The sequence below is a fragment of the Struthio camelus genome, chromosome 15 (assembly GCF_040807025.1).
Source record: "Struthio camelus isolate bStrCam1 chromosome 15, bStrCam1.hap1, whole genome shotgun sequence".
Lineage (NCBI taxonomy): Eukaryota > Metazoa > Chordata > Aves > Struthioniformes > Struthionidae > Struthio > Struthio camelus.
In genome coordinates, this window is record NC_090956.1 from 7,279,963 (window position 1) to 7,301,829 (window position 21,867).

The window sequence follows — 21,867 nt, forward strand, 5'->3', positions numbered from 1 at the left end:
AATAGGTATAAAGTATATAAAGTTGGTATTTATGCCAAAGTTCCTGCCTTGTTGGTATTCCAAACTTATTTAGGAGAGCATTATGAGTGGTTTCATTGGTACCAGCCTTCACCTCTGTTAGTTTCAAATTGGCACTGGTGTTGATGTTTCAGCATCAGTGGCTTAGCCTTTTAGATACTAAGAGTAACAGATTCACTAGAAATCTAAGCATAAATAGATTTTTTGCTCTCCCTCCAGAGACTGACTACTTGGATTTGACAGCAGCTAATGTCTAGTGTCCTTTCTTCTTCCTCTACCCTCCTGAAAAGACAGCAGTTTTGTATAGGGAAGACATCAGTGGACTCTGGGAGGGAGGCACAAATGATGTGTTTTTGAGGTCCTCCCTCTGGGGATACGTAAGACCACTTATTTGTAAGTAAGACCACTTCTTGTTTGGAAGCAAATCTGAAGAAAAAATATTTTGCTCTGATATTTTTTTTAATTTATGCTGAGATTATATCACATTTAAGCAGATTTAAATTCTGTTTCTTAATTTGCAATATAATTCATATGGATTTTTGGTACAAATTAGAATGCTATGGCCGTTCGAAAAATGGCAAATCTATTTCTACTGTTTTAATATTCTATGTAATGAAAATTTGACATTAATATATGGTATGTTTTAAAGTAAGTTTAAATATCTTTCTAACTATTTGTTGTTGTTTTAGCTCAGCTAGAACCTCTGGTCTCAATATAGGAAATGCGAGGTTTTGTGTAATCTGTTATGTGCAGGAAGCCAGACTTTCATAATAGTATCTTCAGATATTAAAAACAATAAAATGGGTATCAAGAAAATGAAGTGCAAAATCAGATCGACATTCAGAGTCTAATGCAAATATTATTGAATATGGCAGACAGGTTTTCTGTTATTAATCTTGGGAAGAAAACTATTTGAAAAGTATTGAAATTCCAGAATCTCGTCTCCTAAACTGTCAGAATAAATAGGAAGACTCACACCCTCATGTAATTAGTAGAGTTTAAATCATCTGAGCATCAATGTCAGTGTGTTGTTCCATAAATTCTCTAAATGTTAAGCCACTCTCAGCACTACAGGTCTTCATCAGAGTTTCCACAGAGCCTTAGGAATTTGTTAAAAGTATCTCTGTATCCAGATTTTTTTCTCACTGAATTGTGACTTTGCCATTGTCCCCCAAATGCAATTACCAGCTTATGTAACGTTTGTAAGATGGACTTTCAGGAGCCGCTGTACTGATGCAAACTATAGCACAAAAAGCAGGAAAGCCTCATTACAAACTCTACACAATAAAGGCCAAGACCAGTGAATGAGTTTCCTTGATGATAAGGAGATGCAGCATTTGCAAAAGCTCATCAATTGTCTTGAATTCCATAGGCTGTTGGAGAACTGATCAAGTTATGAATCTCAATTAGCCGACAGCAAAAATAGTATGTGAACTTAAGAAAAGCTATAGTAATTAGAAAGGAAATTGTTGCTGAATTCTCTTTAAGAACTGGGGCTTTAGAGGTGCCTTGAAAGAGCTGCTTTTCCTCAAAGATTAGGGAAATTGTGATGGAGGATAGTTTTGCTTTCATAATTGAAGGGTTATTTTTTAAAGGTTCAGGGGCAAGCATTAACTGTGGATGTAATTAATTTATTCATACAGGCTTTTGGTCATTTTGTCACGTTCATTAATTGTATAGCAAACCTCATGAATCCAGAGAGTCAGATACAGGGAAGTTTGCGTTTAGTATTGTTCTGCGGCTGTGTTTTTTATGAACTTGGCAGGCACTTTCTACTATCTGATTTCTTGCACTCTTCCTAACACTATAGAGATCTGTGATTTTGTTTTAGCACTCTCCTCTCCCTATTCCCTTGATTTTTAATTTCTGCCAGGACATAACATACCTTTAAGTGGAATTCCTCTCCTTGACCTAAATCAGCGTGTCTGCAAAACTGAATGTTGGAGATTGGTATTAATAGTTGAACAGGTCTTCCATATTTCAAAGGAAGTCTCTGTCTCTGTGGCAGAGAAAAAGTCTTGTCCTAACAGTAGCAAAGTGAGTTAGGTTCTCATCATCCCATGGTCTTTGTATAACTTCAATAACCCGTGACACTGATACTTATACAGCTTCCAATGGCAGAGCAGATGCTGAGGCTTCTTTAGCTGCAACTGAAGATCAGTTTGTTGTCTATTAAAGCTAACTGTGACAAATATTAGTATTAATGATTATTGTTTAATTGTAAAAACAGTGATCAAAATTAAGAAAAAACAACTTTAACTAGCTCAGTGCCAGTCTTAGCTATTTTTATCAGGAATTCCTGTGAAAAACTTGAACCGTATGAATATATTCTGGATATCTAGAATGCTATGCTGGAAATCCTTTCAGATAGGCAGATTTGCTTTTTTATATATAGTTTCAGTCATTTCTAACAAGTCCTCTCCATACGGATATATCAAGTTTTAGCATTTTGAAGAACCAGGTGCTTACAAATATTTTCGGATGTATTCTGCCATTTCTAGCTTGCTATGTAAGCAACTCTGATTTCTAGAGACAAAACATGATTGTTTTGAAGGTTCTGAAATGTTGAGTTTTAAGATTTTGAGCTTAGTTATAAGCAGAAGTTCTTAGATGTTGCAGATATTTCTGTGCTGTTTTGAACTCATTTGGGAGTAGGAAACCAAAACCATTACATGATTTTCCAGTCAAAGTAGTAAATGCTCATGATTCAACTCATTCCACTTAGCTTGGGAAAAGCAACCAGACTCACAAGACTTTCCCTGAATGAAACCTTTTAGTATTTAGCCATAAATATTATTCTAGATAAAAACCTTTCTGTCTCTTACATGGAGTAGTTTGGGAGTAGCTCTCTAATCCATTTGCTTAGCACTAATGCATGGCTTAAGAGGAGAAAGCAAGGGAAGCGCATGTCCATGCTAAGCTGTTGTCACTGAGAATCAGTAGCTGTTGCCTCTTGCTAAATCTGCTCTTCGTACTATTTAGTTTATGGCAGAGGAAAGAGATTTTTTTCTTGTAATTTCCATAACCATAAATGGTCACTAAATGTTACAAAAAGGGAGATGGAGAATAAGAAACTGTAATCCTGCTTTACAGCTCCAAATCAAATCATTCATCTTTCTAAATCTTTGAATTAATTTTATAGAAGGTCACAAGTACACATCTGAAAGCATATTTGAGTAAAAGCTGAAGAGTGATTTACTTTGAAACCTTCTGTCTCTTTTCTTCTCTTTTTTCAGTGTGAAGCAAAGCTGTCAAAATATTTACTTGGGCATTTGGTTCAAACAGTCTCATGGGGAAATGTTATATTTAATAGCATCATTAACATGAATTTTCAAATCCTTTTGAAATTACATCTATCATTTACAGGATCTGCTGAAAAAGAAATCAGCTAACCATACCCATCCTTAAATGTATTTTTTTTTAAAGTATCTTCTCTATCTTCTCCGGTCATAGTAATGGAAATTTGCTTTTTTGTAGTACCTTTAATGCTAGCATAACATTACTGTATTTTGACAAAATAAAAAAAACTTTGACACTAATTTATTCACTCTGGTTACGACAGTCTTTGAAACATTGCTGTATTGCCCCGTTTTTCAGATGGACAAGTTAAACAATGATTAAGTCTTTGATTCACCAACTTTTGGATAGTGCCCTTGCACTATCCAAAGGTCCTTTCATCTAAGTGACATGGGGGAAACTAGACATAGCTTTCCTCTCATCTGAACACAGTCTGGTTTTTTGGGCCCTATACCAAAGTCTGGTCTCAACAGACCTGTAGAATTTTTCTCAATTCCTAATTCTGAAAGAGGCACTTGAATGAGTTTTTTCTGTGGTGCTATCTTGAGACGTTCTTAGAGGCCACTAACTTCTATACTAATTTTTAGGTTGCCAAGCAACTTGCAGGTTAATATTCCAAACCATAAGGCTACTTTGAGAGAGCGCTTTCTGTCTCCAATGGTCTGGATGTTGTAGTCACAGTTTCCCAATACTTTTCATAGCAGCAACATTGTAATATCAACCTAATCTTAAAGGTTTATTGTTGTTCACCTTAGTCTTGGTCCTTAGTAGTGTTACTGCAAATGACCAGAATAGCTTTATTCCAATCTGCTGCTGCTTGATAAGACTAGGAACAAAAATTCCAGAGTTGACCAGCTGCGGCTTGAAGAAAGGACTTTTATTCTCAGTCGCATGTATATGATTTTTCTCTTGTATAAGTGAGATCTTTGTATCAAACAGGATTGATGACTCTCAGGATCTCTTGTTCTCATGTGCCTGAGGAGGCTTTCCATTCACCCTGGATAAATGCTTTTTTTTTCAGACCTTAGTTTACTTTTATTTATAAAATTTTCAGTAGGATTTTAAGGCTTCTCATAAATCTTCTCAACTAAGTTGTCAGAGCTATAAATTGTATTAGCAGTAATTAACCATGGTATTGTGAAGTGCTGCCTCAGATGGGGAAAACTAGATTACAGGTGTTAAGCCCATAAACATTGAAGTAAAAATAGTTCAGGTTTCTTTGACGGATTCTCTTTCCTGTAAAATAACTTCTTTATTTGCAAACCTAATTAAGAAAATTTAATGCATCCTTTCTTAATGACTCTCATTTCCAGCAAAATAAAATTTAGTAAAAATGAATTTTCTTAACAGTTTATTAAATGTAGTAATTAGATAGTTCAAGCTGAGAGCCAGCTTTCATCTGTCCGTATTGTTATACAGAAGGGTTTACATCTAATTAAATGATTAAGCAGCTCTAATATTTTTTTCACCTGAAATGACTTTTAGTAACCTTGTAAGATATATTAGAGAGATTCAGAAGCAAAAGTCCTTAGTAAGAGGCCAGTCTACTTCAGGACCTAATCCTGGCAGTAACTAGGCACCTTCATTTCTCACTGAATTTGTGAGTGCTCAGCGCTTCACACAATCACTTTGATCTTTTCCATTGGTCTTGAGGGAAATTTGTGCACTATCCTTTATACAGGTTGAAAAGAATAATTAAGGTGACCCATTTCACATGTGAGAGAGCATTACTATAACAAACTACCTATTGGTATTTTTTAACTAGTAGCAGATTGCAAAGATTATTTATTTCATCTGAATAAAATGTCGTTTGCAATGAATGTTTATTCAGGGAGTATGAAACATGGCTCTTCATCCCATTCTCTGAAGCCTGCTCTCCAGCGGCTCTTGAAACATCTTGCCTGATGCCTGGCACAGAGCCCAGGCATTTCACACTTAACTCATCTTCTGGATTTAGGAAAAGGCATTCTCTGCTCACCCATCTTCTGCCGTGCAGATGATACTCCTGAGATGGCAGAAATGCAGAAGGATAGTTTCATGTTTTCTCTTTGTCAAAAACTTAAATCTATAAGAATTAACACGCCTGCTCACTTCCTCAAACACATTTAAAGTATTCATCCAAAGCCCAAATATTCAAAATACAGAGGAGAGTAGTTTTGTAGCTCTAGGGAATCTTTTAGGCTAGTCAGCCAAAGCCAAAATTAAAATTTAAAATGCAGTTGGCAATGATTATTAATCAATTAGCTCCAGGGAGCCGTCAAGGCTTCCCAACCAGAGTTAAAGTAACAAGCAATATTTTTGAAATAATAAAATTGAATCCTTAATAAAACTCGTCTCCTGCTTCACGCTTTTATAAATATGACAGTGCTCAAAAAGGTATCAGTAATTACTTTTATATGAATAAAATTAAATTGAAATGAGAGCCATCTGCAGGAAGCAGTAATTGGCAGATCAGTTTCTCTAAGCACAGATTACTTGAAATCTTAGTAACACTATATACGTCACAGGATATTAGAAGTGGAGAATCTGATAGTGTCCTGAATACTATCATGCAAGGGTGGATTTTACCGTGCAGTGAGAGGTACCTGAAAATATCAGCTAAATCAAGAAAATCTGAGGGGGCTGTCAATTGCCATACACTTTTAGGTTGATCTTAATATTTTTGTTTGCTTGTCCCTTTTTAAAACTCTCTGCAAAAAGAAGAGTAAATTATTCTGTAAGGTGTTGGCTATAACAGGCTTTCCAAATGGCCAGGGATCTGCAACGCTTTCTCTGCCTCTGCCGTACTTCCTGCTGAACACAGCTGTGGGATCTCAAAACTGGGATGTAAAGATGACGGAGATGGCTGGCAGGTGATTTTTCTGAAAGCCTCTATGTATGCTCCTGCTGTTGGTCCAGAGCAACCCCAAATCTGGTATCCTTCCAGGTACACTGTAAAAGCCATCTGTTTGACGGGTAATTTGAAGAGGGCTGCACATACGCACAAAGAAGAGAGAGAAAGATTTTTTGGTAGTAGTATATATGTGTGAAATTTTTACTTTTATGCCCCATGGATTTTATTGTATTAGGATATTAAAAATATGGACTTTTTTACTCTAAATAAACTATGTAAAAGGTATGTGTAATTAGCTAGCCATAAAAATACTTGACCCTACTGAAAACAAACAAAAAAGCCCAAAAACTTAATTTCTGCAAGAGCACATCTAGGGCTGGAATCCAAATTGATAGATATCTGTTATTCGATACTGTCCTAGGAGAACTGACATAAGTAGATGGGTATCCTACAGTCCATGATTTCTTGTATGTGCCTACAGAGTATTGTCAGCAGAACGGGCCAGCTCTGTAGAAAAAGGGGGAGGCAGTCCTAAAACTTAGGCTTTAGGTTCAGCCTCCCGTTGAGGGATGGATTCCTCCTGTCCTGGAGGCTTCAGCTAGACCTTCTAGACAACACGATGTATGGGGCTGATTTAAGGCCAGCTATGTATCAGCCTCAGTAGCCCCATATGTCAAATAAGGAGAGGACACAGGAACTCCTCCTTGACACGTGCTGCTAGACCTAGTCTACCTGACCACCCTCCAAATCACAGTAGATGGGCTGCTCCCATTGCACCCCTCGGTTTCACAGAGACCACACTCTGCAGGCCAAGCCGCTGCTTTGCGTCAGGGATACAGGAAGCGAAGCCCTGCTGGGGAGTCGGCAGGGATCAGACTGAATCTTGTCGAGAGGCACTGTCCAGGGGGTGTACTGAAAGTAGTTTCTATCTACTCTCTCTCCCCCGCCTCCGAGCTGAGTAGAGGAAAAAAGGCCAGTCAGGCTCCCTGCAAGAGGAAGGAAAGAGAAGAGGACACTGGGACCAGGTGTCCTGGATGCTAAAAGTCAGAAAGGAAGAGTTTTCATGGTGCTGGGACTTAATGCAGGTAGGCATTTGGCAAACACAGGCGTCAGGTTAACGTAATAAGAGCATTGCTTTCTCACGTTCCAGTCAAATGTTACTCTGGTGCATGTTAACGTGTGGCCTGACAAATGTATGAGTAAAAAGAGCAGATACCAACCCTTATTTGCAGTTTGGAAATGCAGAGGAGTATTTCTGATCCTGTTGGCTAGAGAAGTCCTTTAGTCTTCGCAAAGGTAGAAACAGTGCAGAAACACCCAACCTGAAGTTCTATTAAAAACATGTGGTTACAGAAAAGCACCATATTTTCAGCAGTGTTGCTGATCAGAGGCTCAGCTGGATTAGACACCTTCACAGGGTGCCTGCCTCACTTTATACCTTCAGGGCTCCTTAAAATAGCACATGAATAACAACTATGTAATACAAACTTTCAACTCAATATTTAAGCAATAAATTGATGCTTTGGCATCCTGACTGCCTCAAAGCAAAATCGGCCAAGAGCTTCAATCTTCAGATCTTTCTCCAAATGCTCAATTCTTCATCCCATATCAAAAACTTTCACTGATGAGTTTTCATGTGAAGTTGGTTTCTCTTCTAGCGTTTTCCTTCAGCATCACTATTTTGAAAACCATGACACTTCCTTATATTTCTGGTATTTTCTTATTAAAAGCCAAAAGTAATTTTTTAAAGAACATCTCTAGCTTAACCGGTAAGGACATAGGCCTTAAATAATTACACAAACTTTTATTATTATATTATTAAATATCTGACTTCCCATAGCAGCTTTTTTGTACCTTGTCTAATTCTCTTTTTAATGACAGTGTTATATTCTAAGTATGGCTATTATCAATCTGACCCAGCGCTGCTGAAAATATAGAATTTTTCGCTTGGACAGCTGGAGCAATTTTAGGTTAATGCTCTTCTAACAGTATACACATGTCTAAGTGTTATTGTTGTAGATTTGCAGCACTGAGCAATGAAATTGAATCATTTAGATCTAGCTTGAGAGGGCTTGCATTGCACATCCTGGTGAGCAGTAAAATCCAGTGATTATTTGCTCTAGCTGAAACCACCACAGAACCTAATCTTCTCTCAGCAATCAGGAGTTACAGACTCACAAGGAGTGCTTTCAGACTGATTGCAATCTGTGTGCTCCTCAAATCCCTCCTTTGATCAAGTTCATAGATGTTTTAATTTATCCTTCCAAAAATGCTATGTAATTCTCTTACTGGGCATAATACTTAAAGATGTAAAAGAGCTATTGATGAAGGATATGTAGATTTAAGTTCTTTAAACAGTCAAATGAAAGAAGATAAACGATGTAATGGTTGAATGCCTGGAACATCAGGCAAAACAATTAGTTTTTAAAAGGAATCTTTGTCATTTGTTCTTAAATATTTAACCTTTTGTATTATTCTTCTCTTCTTTGAGCAGCTAGGAGGAAAAGTCTTTAAAAGTTGTAAAGGCTGATTTAAAAATTAAAAAGGTGGTGCAAATGAGCTACTAGTTGCAAGGAAGCTGAATCCATGCCCTGGCAGGCGTATTCTGTACCACAGTTGGACATTATGTGGTAAGACAGAGGAGAAGAGAAATGACCTTATTTACTTTTCCTGGGTCTGGTAGCATATCCCTCATCTGATCATCAGAAAGTGTTTATATAAATGGACTGCTGCCAACGTTTGTAAACGATTTTACTTGCAGCTGGCTTGTACATGATTTTCATACAGACTATGGGGCCCTCTTTACCTCTTCATACCCCCCAAGACGTTCTTCATGGGCGGGAGGCAAAACAGTTTTCATTTTTCCTTTCCCTTACTACTGGTCTGGCCATTGGTCTGACGAGAATTAAGCGCAAGGAAAGATGGACATCTGGAGAGGAGATGGGACTTCAGCACAACACTGGGGTAGCACATAGTAGCATATTCGTTGCAGGAGCAGAACAGATTGGATCTGAAGCGCTGAAATTTCATTTTTTTTTCTTCTTCTCCTGTGACAGTTAAATGCTCTCTTTCTCTTCTTTTTATAAGTGCATGTGAAACAAAAAGCATATTTAGCATAATATATATTAGCTTTGCTTTTTCAAGCCTACTAATGACCTCTTCATTACTACTGGAAAAAACAGCATTGTTAGTGCTATATATATTTTCAGATCAAAATGTAGTTTTGTTGCAGACAGGCTACTACAGAGAGCAGTGATTAAATAATTGTGCTAGAAAAGGAATTAAACAGAAAATAGAAAGTTTTTTCCCAGTGGAATGCTGGTGGCAGTTGCAGATAAGTTTGAGGCTATGAAGTGTAGACAGGTTGAATCCCACTAAGATGCCCTACATTCATTGTACCATATGTAAGAGATATAAGCCCTACTGATGACCCGCTGTATGATTTTGAGCCATTGTTAAAATTTTCTGGGTGAACTTTCCTTTCCACTTACCATCTGTCTCATCTGTTTATACTCTGAGCACTTCAAGAAAATGTCTCATGTTGCATTTGAACAGTGCCTATAGTGAGGGAGGAGGGGAATTTCTATCTTGGCTGAAGTTTCGGGATGGAAACATAATATAAAGTGTTACAAATAATGGCAAGTGATAAAAGTACACATAATGAAAGATATGCCGTGATAAACATTTTATGTAGATTTAATCATACTTTTGCTTTAAGGCATGTAGGCCCTTTCCGTGTGCTTTATAAATACTTTCTAAGAAAATTCTATGGCCTGTTTGCTTTCCTGTACACATACAATCTGTCTTTGTGTTGGACATCAGGCAAAAACTAGATACGAAAAATTAGGATGTTTCTTCCTTTATTCTTTTGTGCTTGCTCCCTAAACTAAAAAAAATTACAAGCTTTTTTCCTCCTGCCTTTTCACAAGTCTTTAGTCGTTATCCTATGTCTAAACCAGATGGAAGAATATATTGAAAAATTGTTTTTAAACCACAGATCGAGAAATGGTGCCAGAATAGCTGTTCTACCAAAAATGTGGCACTGATTCTAAAATCTGTTGACAATTTTAGAAAGTTTTTTTCTGGCAAAAGATCTTCGTCAGTGTCTCCTCTTCCAGGAAAATCTTTAACTGAGTTGTAATTTAATTAGCTTCTAGACTGGATTTGGGAGTATCAATGTAAATACACTAACTTTCCTAGGAATGGGAATTGGGAGATAAACAGAATCATCCATAATGTGAGAAAATCACAGCTAAGACTAAAGGATATGACTCTCTTACATCTCCCTCTTGACTGTCGTCAAAGAGGAGTGTGTCTGTGATTTTAGCTACAACCGTTCCAGTCACATCTTTAGAAATCACTTTGGAATTTATATTTTGGATATTTTTTCCAAATGAGAAAAATCAGCATCACACACACGAAATGAGGTTTCCTCTTTATCTCATGTATGATATTGGTGCATACTGCAAGCTAGCTTTCTCAGCCTGCAGCGTATAGGTGTTCCCAAGCACCTCCTGTCAGATCCCGGGGATTAGTTTCTGACAATGCTGCTTTTGGTTGTTGTGGATACATGTATTTGGTGTTGGCAAGGAAAGTAATTTTAAAAATCTTATCAAAAGAAATGGATTTTAAATGCCCTGAAAGTAATAGAAGAAAGACTAAATGTCCACAATAAAAATAAATACTTGTACATTCTGCTTTAAATAATTGTATGTGTTATGACTGGACAAAAAAATATTATTCCTGATGCATTATATGCATTACAGGGCATATATAAAATTTCCATCAGTATACATATATATTTTTATGTGTCTATATAAAACCTCCATCTGAAAAATGGCTCTTCTCCCACGAGAATGAGACAAAATGCCAAATTTCTGCTCCCTTCACACTGCTTCCAGCAATTTCATGGAGCCTCTTTGGCTTTCCAGAATCCCTTGCTCACGTATTGGCCGTGTGTAGCATAGCAGTTACCATTGGGCTGACTTGATAAATAATATTCTCAGATACGCAGTTCCCAAATTCATGCCTTATAAGTGCGTTTACCTTGCCTTAAAAAATAAGCATATGGTATTTTAAGCCTGTCCTGTTGTATAGATTGTATTGTGAAATATTAGAGCTAATCACTTGAATGCTAAGTGTTTAAACAAGCTTTTTAGTAGCTTTAAGGGAATTGTTTAAAGTATAGTTGTTCTTTATTGAAGAGACACCTGTTATCCACACTTTACAGATAGGGAACTGAGCACAGAAATGATATGGTTTGCACAGTTTGCAGAGCTCTGAGAGAGCAAAATGCTTAACCTGATTCCTGCAAGCCTTAACCAAGTGCCCTCACTTCTGTTCACCCTTCCATGTAGGACACTTAGAAGAACATAGGTGATTGTTAAAGACAAATTTCACTAGAAAGAATAACTGAGTGTATAAAAATGGAAAAGTATCTAGGTAAATGGAGTGGGAAGAATGTAATAATTTTTGTATAGTGTTGCAGTGTGCTGTTTTTAACAGTTCCAACGTATCTTTTCAATGTAGCTTTGAATATGGTGTAATGAACAGATCCATTGGTCCATTCCTCCTTGTACAATTCAGTGAAGCTGTCAAGAGAAAGACATGAGGGTCCTCGTGGATAAATCACAAGAGTGGAAGAGGTGGTTCCACTGGGACCTGGTCCTTAGGGCTGGAGAAACCTTTCAAGTGATTTCCTTGGTACTAATCCTGAGCTGTGCTCTGGAAAAATCTACACTCTGTGCCACAATCAGCTTTACCTGAGACAGGTGCCCATTCTGGAAGATGTATCAGAAGCTGTGATGGACAGTAAATGGCACAAAATTGGATGGGGTGCAGTGTTCTGGCTGGAATTCTTTGCATTTGACAGGAAATAGTGCTCTCAGGCACGTTCTTGGTCATTAGCAGTCACTTGTCTTTCATTCTTTTTGGTTTCTTGAGACGTGTCTCCTATCCAAAAATCTTTTCAGTTGATTTGAAGGAGTAAAATGACTGGTTCTCAGCATAGTTCTTGTCTATACATAGGGTTTTATTTAATAATTATGGCAACTTCATAGCATTTTCTCCTGGGCAGTAGTCTAAACAGATACATTATTGTCTTCCTGAATCCAATTTGTAACAATAATATTTTTCTCTTAATGTGTTTCTGGAACCAATTTGACTGCTTTCCCTTCTCCCTGTCTTTCCACTAGGATATCTCAGCAAGTGCTCTGCCCTGCACTCTGTCAGTTTTCTTCTGTTTGCCTACTTATGCTAACACTACTCCAAAAATGACCTCTTTTCTGTCAACATATTGATAAGGGACATGGTTAAGCGTTTTAAGAGCGTATTACACCTGTTTCGAACCGTGGAGATGATACAACTCAACCATGTTTTGGGAATAAATTTGTGTAAGAGAGAGGTTTGTGTAAGATTAGTTTAATGTATGGGCTGAAATTCATGTATGAGATAGACCGCTGAGAAGCTTGAGCAGTGTTCCTACAATATAGACTGTCCATGCAGGAGAAAAAAAAAAAAAAAAAAAGCCCAAATATAAAATTCTCTAGGCCACTTGCTTCATTTGATTCATTTCCTCTATATCTTCGATTACAAAGCTGTTGAGGAACATCATTTGTGCAAACATAAAAGTTCTCTTTAACTAAAGTCAACCAATGTGTTTTTCAATGAGCTAGAGCTCATAAGAAAGATTCAAACAATAACTGTGTAAAGAAAGCAATTAGTGTTTGTACAATATATTGAAAATTAGCCCTAGGCATAGTGGAAAAATACATGTTTTAAATGTATATTTTTCATCCAATGTCATAGTTTATATTCGATGTGGACATAGATGCTTCTGAAGGCTACTAAATTAATTCAAGCTGTGAAAGAGGCTTTGATTGTCTATTTAAAAAGGTTTATTACTATAACGTAGTTGGTCTTACACTGTATATTTAATCACTCAAGGGAAAATCCTTTCCTACTACTACAGTATGTCAAGGAAGCTTATCGGCATACAAACAGCAAACATGGACCTCTCGTGTTACAAAGCTCCAACTTTTGTAGTTTAAAAGTAGGACATTTATAAAAATGTACTAATTATCTCATTCTAACACAAGGAGGTACCGCTCTCACTTTGTCATATAGTGATACTTTCCATAGGTTTTAAAACGCTAACAGTCATAGGGATCGGTGGAAAACTTTAATAATTGTTGGTGGGTCCAATTACAGGGAACAACTGCTGCATTATCTGTCATGAAGGTTGTGCATCCATTATCATGGATGTTTTGGCCACGGTTTGATAGGAAACAAGGTCAAGAGCTTACCCAGAGAGGGGAAGCAGGGGGAGGCAAGAAACAGGAATTGATGGAGCCATGCGGAGAATACCGGTTAAAAACTTAGGGATGAGTGCATACATGTTCTGAAAATGTGAGTTTGCATAGTTGACTATGGGAAAGTGCTACTTTTCTTTCATATGCATTTAGCATTTGATTCTAGTAGGCCAGAGTACAAACCAAAAGAAAAGGTTCCTGAGGCATTCTTGTGGTATAATGGGCACGAATGTAGTTTCTGCTGTTGACTATGTTAAAGTATTTGTTGTCTAGATGAATGATTATGGTGTACACAGAGAGAAACCTTTCTAGAAAACTAGCTGAAACAGTTTTTGGTGCTATAAGAGGATTCCCTAAAATGAAAGTAAATGTAGGATCTTAGGTACATGAGTATATTGTTTTGCCTTAATATATGAGAGAGAGCATATGGTTTTGGTAATACACTAAGAAGAGCAATTAACCTTATGGCACACTCATTTGTTAGTCTCAGTTTTTTATAAACTAGGTAATAAAGATACTTTAGCATCATACTGCTTTATAGGAGATTAGTGAAATTAGGGTGTATTTTTCAATGTTTAACAATACTCAGGTGATGCTGTAAGTGATAGAAACAAAAAATTAACAGAGTAAGATATACAAAGTGTCATGTGGTGTATCTAACCAATGAATATAAATTGCAAATGTGTAAGTAAATTGTATAGCTTACAGAAATAAAAACATATGTTAAAGGTTTTCATCGGAAGAGGAACAGTCTTCACAGGATGAGAACTCAGATCTGTCATTCAGCTTGTTCTTGTCACATTGCAAAAATTGTAATATAAACTCTGTTCCCATGCTTATCTAATGTAAAAAAGAATTTTAGACTTACCTTCTTACTCCTGCTGTGCAAAGATACAGCATTTCCTATAATAACTTTCATGTAACTGTTTGGAAGGAAGACGCTAACAAAAGAATAGGTTTCTTTTAACAGCAAGCACCATCCTTCTGTTTTTTAAAGGATTAATGGAAGGTAAGACACTTCCTGCAGAAGTTCCAGTCTCTCAGCAGGCAGCTACGACGTTTCTCTCCAGCATACAGAGAAATTGCATACAAATGAGCAAGTGTCTTGCCCCACAAACTGCCAACAAGAAAGGCCCTTTTTTCCCTCGTTCACCATAGGTTCCTCACATTACAAGTTTTGTACTCTTGATAGTCATTGTTGTGCAGCCGTCACCCTGCTGTGCAGTCAAGTGACACCAAAGGCTGAATGACATTAGCTTGCAAGTTTTTTGGTTTCCAGATTGGTGATGGTGGCAGGAGAGAGACGTTATTTTTTTATTTGATTCTATAACTTTTGGCAATCAGCTTTTGGGCTCTTACTTTTGTGCAATATTTGTTTTCCAGTCTTTTCCCCTATTTATTGTAAATGCCCCGAAAGAGATTTCTTAATCAGTTTATTTGTGGATTTATCTTGGATTGCGTAAAATATTATATATTCTGGTTATTAATGTCTGTCTCTTTCCTGGTTTACTATTATTTGTCTGATTTTTACCTTACATTTTGGCTACAGAGGTTTTTAATTGAATTTGCCTAGTGATAACCGTAATAGATTGTTGCTGGCTTTTTCTTATCCTCAGTTGTTAAGAAAACAATTTTTTTCTTTTAGGTTTGCTGCAGAGGCTGCTGTGTTAGCCTTCTGTACAAATTTGCAGTCATGTTCGTTCTATTTCATTGAATTGACTGAACAATGTATTTGCTGGTACAGCCTTCACTGATTATGAGGACTCTTTTGCTTTACTAGACTTGACAATGTTTAAACAATGCTAATTCTCATACCCAGCTGGCTTTTCAATTGATTTCTGTGCTCTCTGTTGCTGTGTAAAACAAGCTGGAACATTAAAGACATCTTGCATCCTACTCTCTGGAGACTTATTTTTCTTTAGAGGAAAATCAAATAAGTATAAAATGTGAAGTTTTTTTCTCCTCATACTTTCTGTTGGGGTGTTTAAATAATATTTCAGTATTTTGGCTGATTTTGTACATGTTAAGGTGCTATTTTTTAATGCATATTCTTTCAGATAAAAAAAAAAAACCTATTTATTTTAGAGTGAGATTTGTTAGTTTGCTCTTTTGTTTATATAACTAACTATGTTTGTCCCTTTCTTCATTTAAAACAAAATATACCGGCTTTCAAATTCTGTTCATGTTATATGCAAATTTGCCATTTTAACCCAGCTACAATTTTGCATGTTTAAAATGTGTTTCAAGACCAGTCAAAGAACATTTGCAGATGTTAATTATGTGTTCTATGTATTGAAGCAGCCTGAAGTTTTGACCTAAATGTTGGTCCGGGGAGAGTGAGCATAAAACATTTTCTATCCAGTGAACTTCAACATTTAAGTTGCACCGTGAGACAAATCCAAACCTTAAAACAAATGCTCCTGAAAAATGAATTTTCTGTGCTCTGTAGTAGTCAGCAGTTTATCTGTAGTGGGGGAGGCCGAGCTGAGGTCTCACATTTTATTTCCTGTCCCAAAGTGTGTTTTAACCGTGGGTGAGATGAGTGCTCTAGCATGAGTCTCTCCCTCTAGTCCTTTAGAGAGTGTTTCATTTCTTAGAATTTAAGATAATTGGGAAATACTAACTTTCTTTTTGTGTGAAAAAAAGAGTAGTCTTCTCCTACTTCTTTTTTGCCACTAGTACAACGTATGTGCTAATACCTGTTTAACACAGTGTTGGGGAACTCCGAGTACTGCATATGATGCTGTTGGAGTCATTATATGAAATATTTAATGGGTAATGAATATTTTGATCAGACTATTTTATTTAAGCCATGTTTTTTTCTTCTTTAATTTACCACAGCTGGTCTGAAAAACCAGAAGAATGGAAATTTCAAAAGACAAGACAAACCTGGCTTCTTTTGCACATGTATGACAAAGAGAAGGTTTGTATTAACACTATTTTTGCTCAGATCAGTGGCGATATAAAGTTTTATGCGTTAGTTACAGCTAGTCTTTATTAACCAAAAGTTGCTAGTGTTAGCCTCATACCTTTCTAATTGTTTTTAATAATTTATAAATCAGTTACTATATTTTTAAACTAAAATAATGAGTCATATTAATTGTTGGTAGTTAATCTTTTAATTTTGAGGGATGATCTGTCTTCTGTGTATCCGAGATTCTTATACTTGTTAAATGTCAAATATAAACGGAGACAACCTATGTCAAATATAAATCTGGAGCTTCCTGAGAATATATATGAGTGGTATCCTTAATTTGAATTTCTGAATTTGTAATCCAGTGCTATAAACCACAATTCTGAGTTCTTGGGCAGCTCGTGTTGCTTCAGATCTCTCTGGCTCTATGCAAGATGTATCGCCATATTGTCAAGATGGTAAAATAGTTTTCTCATTAAAATATAAATGAAACCGTATGATGATGTTAAATGCATAAAGTAAAACCGGAAGCTAGACTGGCATCATTACTGAAATCCATTGATTTCGTAACTCGGAAAACAACATAGACTAAATTTCCAGTAAATGTCTGACCTTCATGGTATTGAATGGAGGGTTTTGGATCATTCCTTTTGTTGCATAGTAGAACAAACGATCTAGCCATTTGCACGGTGGCTCATTTATTGATACATTTAGTTGACATTCAGTCAGTTTTTGCTGATTATTTTTTTTGTGTCTAAACATTTCAGTGTAAGAATCTTTCTGACTCAAGTTATTATGCATCTCTTAAGCTAACTACCTGACATATGGTGTTACCTTTATGATTAGAAATATGTTTAGAGAACCATATAATTAAACCAGAGTTTCATGAAGGCAAAAATATCCACACAGTGTAATACTTTGAGAAGATTAGTCACAGAATACAAATCTGATTGTAGGTACATAGATTGTTTGCACTGTCTTTTGTTTTGTTTTTTCTTTAAAAGTCTGTATCAACCTTTAAAAATGAAAAATGCTCTTCAAAGCTACCTAGAAATTGGTTCACAACCAAAATGATTTTGTTGCTTTTTTACCTGTTTACCTTAGGGGGTTGTATTGAAATATACTGGGAAATAATTAACTCAAACTAGCATTCATTTTCAGTGGATTTATGTATCAAGACATGGCTTAATTTTGTATTTCTCAACACTGAAATGAAAACCTTCCTTTCTAGATTTTTTTTGATCTACTGAGAGCATGGTGATTTATTTATATTCACATATCTTTTATTGTTTAATAGTGTGAGATACATTGAATATGAACATTAAATAATGATTAACATCTGCATTCAGATTCAGTAAAGCTGCCAGAACTACTCAAGTGCTTATAATTAAGTATGTGATAAAGTCTTCCTTGTCAGGACTGCAGTGAGGGCAGAGCAGCTTCTTTTGAATATGTTTGTGTACCCAAATCCAACTTCCTGCCCATTACAGAGTAAAATTTGTCGGATATCCGAACATGACTAAAATACAAAAGGAGACATCAGTTTCTTTCCTTCCTAAGCCACATCTTTGATCTTTTGATGTGACTTGGATGCCTACTGAAAGGCCATGCCTAGGGGTACATTAAGTTTCCTAAACTGAGATGCCTCTTTCTGTAAGAAGTAGGTTGAAGTTCTTTAAATTTTACAGTCCTTCAGAACATTAACTTTTTTTTAAAGTCCCTTTAAAATCCATCTGCTGGTTAGCTGACAGCTACAGAGCCAAATCTATACACCTAGAGCGTATATACTTCTTCAGGATCCTGTATAAAATAAACACTAGATCATTTGTTGATCTTAGAGTCATTTGGCACAGCATCTTTAGAAAATAGCTATGTCAGTTATCCTCTGCTTCTGGACTGCAGACCCCTGGAGGGGTTTTTCTGAAGCTTCTTAGGACCTGAAAAGCAAGCTTGTTGTCAGTAAGCTGAAGTTCCTTGTGCAGATACCTCTGTTTGCTTTGCAAAATATGTGGGCCTCTGCAAATCTGAAAAGGCTGAAAACCCTTTTGAGTTACACAGTATAATTTAAAAGCGATAGCTGTTCTTTTCCTGCTATTACTTGGCATTTCCTCCTTTTTCACAATGGCACATAGCTGCTGAGCGTTCAGGAGCTGGCAGCAATCATTTCTCTTTCCGATACTTCCATTTTAGTCAGCTCCTATGCGTATTAGCTAGTTAGAACACATGCAAGGTTGGTCTGTGAGGGAGCAAAAGAAACAAAAAAGAGAAGCAAGAAAAAGATCAAAAAATGCTTTAAAGAAAGGAAGGAAGGAAGGAAGGAAGAAAGATCCAGTAAGCATCGCTTCCACTTGCCAGAGCCACGGTTAAAGATCTTGCTATCCAATTCCAAGCCTCCCCAAAAGCTGATCTTAGAGAAGGATTGTGTTCCTTTGTGTAAAAACCTCACCAAGAGTCCTTGAAACTCCAGCTCTTGCATTACTGTATTTTAAGAATTAAAATCTTGATTGCATTTACCTTTTGCTGATATTTCATGTGTTCCTCTTGTCCAGTTGTTGCTATGGCCCTATTGTATGTGTAAGTTAGGAGGAGAAAATAGAATGCTATCTTGTCTACATGTTACTGTTCTGTAAGCTATTGCTGAAATAAAATAAATCATTGTGCTGAAGAAAAAATTCAGACATTTTTAAGCACTTGTGCTTGGGGCTGAACGCTAAATGCCTTATAGGCCTCAGGCAGCTACATGTCTGTCTGCACATGTAATCTTTCTAAGTTTAGAATAGGCTCTTAATTGCCCCTTTAAGCACTTTGCTTAAATGATACAATAATAACTGTAGTTCCACACAGTGAGATATGACTGTATCATGAGGTCTGAGAAAGAGAAGCATAAATTATGTAGATAATTTGGCTAAGGCTTAGAACATAGAAATGTTCCAATACTGAGTATTTGTGTTAAAGGAGCGCTGTCAGGCTGAAATTGTTTGTGTCCGAACATTTTTTGTCTGTTATTAGTACTGGTGTACTATGAGTAGAAAGGGTTCAAACAATACGGATGTTTTTCTTGAAGTCTCAACGTGTTTGGTTAGCGTATTATAGCAACACTTCACATAAAATTAATTGTGGTGTTACTATAAAAGTAGTATTTCTTATATCTGTATCATTCAAGAGCATTCCTAGGAAGAATCATAAGGTTTTCCATAGCATATAAGTTCTAAGGCTGAATGTAGGCTTTACTTTTGATTTACTACTTTGTAATATCCCTGATTGATTTGGGCAGCGTTGGAATATTCTTTCTTCCTCTGCTTTGGGAATGATAGAAGTTGTAGTGATCCAAGTTACGCTGCCAAATGGTGATGGAGAACTAAGCTGTAAATTAAATATCTATTGAAGTTCTGTCTTCTCTGAAATGTTGATACTTTGCAGCATTGAAACAGCCCTCAATTAGCCTGCAGTCCTTTAAATACTTACGTATGTGTTTAGCTTGAGTCATGTTGAGTAGGCCTTTTAAAGTTATATATGTGAAATTAAACATGGAGGAAAATCTTTGCCAGCCAAGGTCATTTTAACATCTCCTGATTCTCAGGAGAAACATTCTCTTACTGGCTGAAACTTGTTCCACAAATACACGATATAAAATTTAGATAGGCTCTGTTGTAATCTGTTCGCCTAATACTATTGAAAATACATTGGTTTATGGTTTAAAATACTAAATAAATCATTCAAAAATCTTTGCTAGCTTATTGCCAAGGTAAATTTAATGCGATGGTCATTTAAATTGTACGTTGTACTAGTTAAGCTAAAATTTAACCTCTTGCTAGCTAATTAGAAAGGAAGAGAAAGGCAGAGGTAATGCAGTTGTAGGTGACTAAACTGCTTTTAATGTTAGAAATGTTTGGTTGGAAGAGCCTATCGGTTTTAGTCAATGTGATTTAAAATTTATTTCCATATGCCTGAATTGAATTTGTTTTTCAAATTCAGTTCTATGCCTTTGTACAAGGATTCCATCAAAGTCGCAAGCTATTGTTTGATAGTAGGTGCTATTTCATCTTAGCAAATAATTTTGGACAGGGGTGAGGAGGAGAATCAGTACTATTAGGCTTTCTCAGATGCTTCCAGCCAAATTATTTCCTTAAACCATGTGCATGCAATTGTCACTTGAATTTAGTAAGGTTTGCCTACATTTATCCAAAAGTAGGATTTGGTGAGTGGTTTGTTTCTTCCAACAACCCTTAAAGGCTCGAGATCGTACTCAGGGAGTGTTTACGTTTGCTGATCAACTTTTCCACATCTGCTTAGAATTTGCTCTCAGAATCGTTGCCCGTCGGAGCACATGACAGTCCTCTCATGGTGGCCCGACCGTCCCAGCAGCTTCAACGTTGGCAAGAAACAATTCCATTCAGAGGTGGGCATTGGCCGATGCAAAAGCCCATGCCGTTCCCATAGTTGTCTTTCAGGTGATCATTTGACATGATTGTGAAGGAATATTGAAAGAGAAAAAAATAAAACTTTTTTTGTTTTTTCCTTAAAGGTTCCAGACGGATATTTCACCATTTTACTGGATTATCTACAGGGACTTAAAGGCAGTGCACGAGATGTAACTGTGCAGAAAGCCGAAGCTCTTATGAAAGAATTTGACAATTCTGATGCAGAAGATCCAAGCCTGGTGGAGAAGTGTGAGCGCATACGACAAGTTCTGCAACTGCTATCCTGAAAGTGCTTGTGTGTCGTGATGGTTGTCTCTGTTCCTGGTGGAGAGAAGGATAGAATGTCACGTACAGATACTATAAATTAATTATAAAGACGTATTTTCGTAAAGAGTCTTAATACTAAATTTTCAGGCTTTCTACTCATAGTCTCATAGTTTTCTTCTTATTACAATTATTTATCATGTGTAATGGTGATGAAGTCAAAACAGAACATCATCTCCGGGCCGTAGACATGCCATTTTGATTAAGGGCAATCTTATTATGTATCTTTCGAAAAATAAACTGCTTTTCTTGTTAAGTTTTTCTGCACCTTTCCATGTGGTTACTGTTAAATGAGAGGAGCTTTGCAGTTCTGAATAAGAAGACCAAAGCAACCAACAGAAAGCCTGGAGGTTCTTTAGGAATGGCGGCTTTTGCAATGAACATACAGTACAGTGCTTGCTCAACCAGCTGTAATCTATCACTTTTCAGCTGTAGAGGCATGTCATTTGGATTTGGGAAAGATCATTTTCAGTCTGTTGAGCATGCGTTATATAACACAGTTGCGTATTAGTACTTTAAGCGGTGATCTGGAGATACTGTCAGCTCTCTAAGTTTTCCTTTTATATTTTAAAGTTTTCAAATGCTTCATGGCAACTGTTTAGATACTCAGATAATGTACAGATGAGAATAGATAAGATCTTTTGACCATATGTATTGAAATCATCTGATTGTACCTAAACTTACGCTATGATGAGAAGTGCTGTGCCGCAACATTTTGTGTGTAGCCTGCCAATATTACGTTTTCATCTT

General features: G+C 36.6%; 1 protein-coding gene across 11 annotated transcripts in view; it reads left to right on the plus strand.

Annotated features, from left to right (window-relative positions):
* Positions 1–21,378, plus strand: part of C15H7orf50 (chromosome 15 C7orf50 homolog) — a 134,249-nt gene extending 112,871 nt beyond the window's left edge. For all 11 annotated transcript variants that reach the window (XM_068908442.1, XM_068908437.1, XM_068908441.1 and 8 more), the window contains 2 exons: positions 16,300–16,381; positions 20,898–21,378. In XM_068908442.1, coding sequence (XP_068764543.1) covers positions 16,300–16,381; positions 20,898–21,080 — 265 coding nt within the window. In that variant the 3' untranslated portion in view covers positions 21,081–21,378. The remainder of the gene's footprint in view (positions 1–16,299; positions 16,382–20,897) is intronic.
* The last annotated feature ends 489 nt before the right edge of the window (positions 21,379–21,867 follow it).